Genomic DNA, 2,883 nt, shown 5'->3' on the forward strand with positions numbered 1-2,883 from the left:
TTGCAGCCTTGTGCCTTGATGCTGTGTCTCAGTCCCCACAATTCATAAATGAGTCAATGCTTCGTTTCACTGATTTTGTTGAACACTGTTCTGAATGCAGCATTGCGCTTGCTGTGGGGAGGTTACTGATCTTTTCAAGATCAAAAGTAACGCAAGATTACTGATGAGACTTTGGAACATGGGAAAAGCCTAAAGAATAAAAAATATATACCTGTAAGTATACCACCCACCATTAACACTTTGCTCTATTTACTACCAGTCTTTTCTCCATTTTTTCATACGAATATATTTATGTATAAATATATGTATATCAAAAAAATATATATTTTATGTGCTCCAGTAAAATTTTCTGTAACATGATCGTGCATGTAAAAAGTGCATAAAATGTATCTGACCAGTTTAAAGACTAACAAAATATGCAATCAATCACCAGCCAGAGGAAAAGAAATCTGATCATTCCCTGCTTCCTTTCCCCCACAGAACCAGCTGCAGAAAGGACCTATTCTCTTAATCTCATTCATCTATTTATTATTTGCATTTCAACAGGAGGAAAACATGATCACTTTATCCAATGTGACACAGAGCCTGGAAAATGTCTTCAAAAGGATTTTTGTTACTTATATGGACAATTGGCGAAGGAACGAGACGATGGAGCAAGCAACTCTCCAAGCCAGAGTGGATGCGGAGAACTTCTACTACGTCATCCTGTACCTCATGGTGATGATCGGAATGTTCTCCTTCATCGTTGTAGCTATCCTGGTGAGCACGGTGAAATCCAAGAGACGAGAACATTCCCATGACCCCTACCACCAGTACATTGTGGAGGACTGGCAGGAAAAGTACAGGAGTCAAGTTTTGCAGCTGGAGGAATCAAAGGCCACCATCCACGAGAATCCTGGTGCGACAGGGTTCAAAATGTCTCCGTGATAAGGAACACAGGTACAGAGCTGAGATCCGACATCCAGGTACTGTGAGACGCCCGCAGGCCATGCAAATCCACACTGTCACTGCTTAGAAGAGAAGTTCTTCCTTGCTTCCCTTGAGAATTTTCACAAACGTTATGTGGCTGGCCAGCTGAGACAGATGACATTTCAATTGTAGTGATTTATATTTGCTTATTGGGGTGACATTTTGTGCCGAAGACCTCTTTTATTTTCTATGCAATGTAAATGCCATTTAAATCAATGTCAGCAGTGGAAATAAAAGCAAATTTAAAGCAAAGGGCCTGGGCAGCGGTGGTGGAAAGAGAAAGGACAGATTTACAAATCACTGGACCTTCTTTCTCATGAAACACTAGCTTGGATGTGACAAATTCAATTTATAAATACTCAGATGTATTTTTCAGAAGCTGAGGATCAAAATTTATTACTTGTTGACTGGATTGACAGAAATATTTCTTATTAATTTATGAGTGCAGTCTGAAGTGACGAATGAACAGGATGGCAAGGTTACATTTATTATTTCCTGGTATTTAACTTATTTGGAAGTTTGAAGATAGAAAAGGCATTGCAAAGGGCAAATAATCCATACCGGCAAAGTCAAATATTTAAGAAATAGCTGGTGTGACAGAAACATATTTTAACAAACATTTAAAGTTTTGCAGAAAATTAACCTGTAGAAGTTCTCATTATTTAAGAAAAATGATAAAAAGTTATGACATGGGTTATAAACGACTCATTCTTTACATTCAATTGTACCTTATTGACACTTGTTTTATTTTCCACTGAAGTTACAGAAAGTGTCTAAATTGCTGATGTCTGTTGAAAAGCTAGACAGTAATTGCTATTTTGTACCACGGTACGGAGCAGGCACTAGAGAGATATGGGTCAAAAGATGCAAAATTTCAGTTGATAGGAGAAATCAACTCAAGAGATCTATTGTACAGTATGAAGACCATAGTTAGTAACAGTGCACTGTATTCTTCAAAATTGCTAAGAATAGGCTGGATGTGGTGATGCAAGCCAGTAATCCAAAGACTTGGGAGGCTGAGGCAGGAGGATTGCCAAAAGTTTGAGGCCAGGCTGGGCTATATAGTGAGTTCAAGGTCACCATAAACTACAGAGCAAGACCCTATCTCAAAAAAGAAGAGTAGATGTTAAGTATTCTCCCCATAAAAATGGCAACTACAGTGTACTTGAGGTATGGTAATGCCTGTGTTAATTAGCTTGATTTAGACATTCCACAATGTACATATACTTTAAAATATCATGTTACATACAATAAATGCATGCAATTTTATCTGTCAATTGAAAAAATAAACATTGTGCACTGTGGGGTACATGTTATTAGACTGTCAAAGCTGGGAGACACCTTGGAGATCCCCCCATTCCCTTCATTTGTACATGAGGAAACTGCAGCTCACAGAGATTTCACTATTTCAATTGGTCACTTGTCTACTTAGATTCCCGGCCTGGACCCCAGGAGTAGTGTTGTGGTTTAACCTGTGGATTCACCTACTGATGAACTCAGCCAGTAGCTAATGTGCTGTTAGGTGGTGGGGCCTGGTTGGAGGTGGTCACTGGGGCCATGACCCAGACGGGTGGATTCTTGTTCCCAGCTCTTTCCTTCTATGTGCTTAATGATTTTGTAATCTGAGTGCTTTGTTCCACCATGCCCTTTCTGCCTTGCTGCCTGCTGACCATGGACTGAAACCTTGAGCCAAAGCAATCCTGTCTTCCTTTAGGGCAGGAGAGTCAGGTATTATGTCACAGTGATGGAAAAGTGCCTGAGACAAGGACAGAGGAGGACTACAGAAGGCCACACTGTAGGGGCCCAGCCAGGATAGAGCCAGACAGGTATGGAACAGAAAGTGAATAGGTCATGGCAACACCAAGGGGACAGAGCCAAAGCAGCGACAAGAGGGCAGGTACAACTTGGGTGAAT

The 2,883-nt window shown here is 40.5% G+C and overlaps 1 protein-coding gene across 1 annotated transcript; it reads left to right on the forward strand.

Moving 5' to 3' along the window:
• The first annotated feature begins 376 nt into the window (after nucleotides 1-376).
• Kcne2 (potassium channel, voltage gated subfamily E regulatory beta subunit 2) lies at nucleotides 377-2,017 on the forward strand. Its single transcript, XM_005375700.1, has one exon. The coding sequence runs from the start codon at nucleotides 556-558 to the stop codon at nucleotides 925-927; it is 372 nt and encodes a 123-aa protein (XP_005375757.1). The 5' UTR covers nucleotides 377-555; the 3' UTR covers nucleotides 928-2,017.
• The last annotated feature ends 866 nt before the right edge of the window (nucleotides 2,018-2,883 follow it).

This window comes from Chinchilla lanigera, unplaced genomic scaffold (genome assembly GCF_000276665.1).
Source record: "Chinchilla lanigera isolate Chin_1 unplaced genomic scaffold, ChiLan1.0 scaffold00006, whole genome shotgun sequence".
NCBI lineage: Eukaryota > Metazoa > Chordata > Mammalia > Rodentia > Chinchillidae > Chinchilla > Chinchilla lanigera.

Excerpts from the sequence above, each read along its gene's own strand:
- Kcne2 (XM_005375700.1), top strand. The coding sequence starts at position 556 with ATGATCACTTTATCCAATGTGACACAGAGCCTGGAAAATGTCTTCAAA.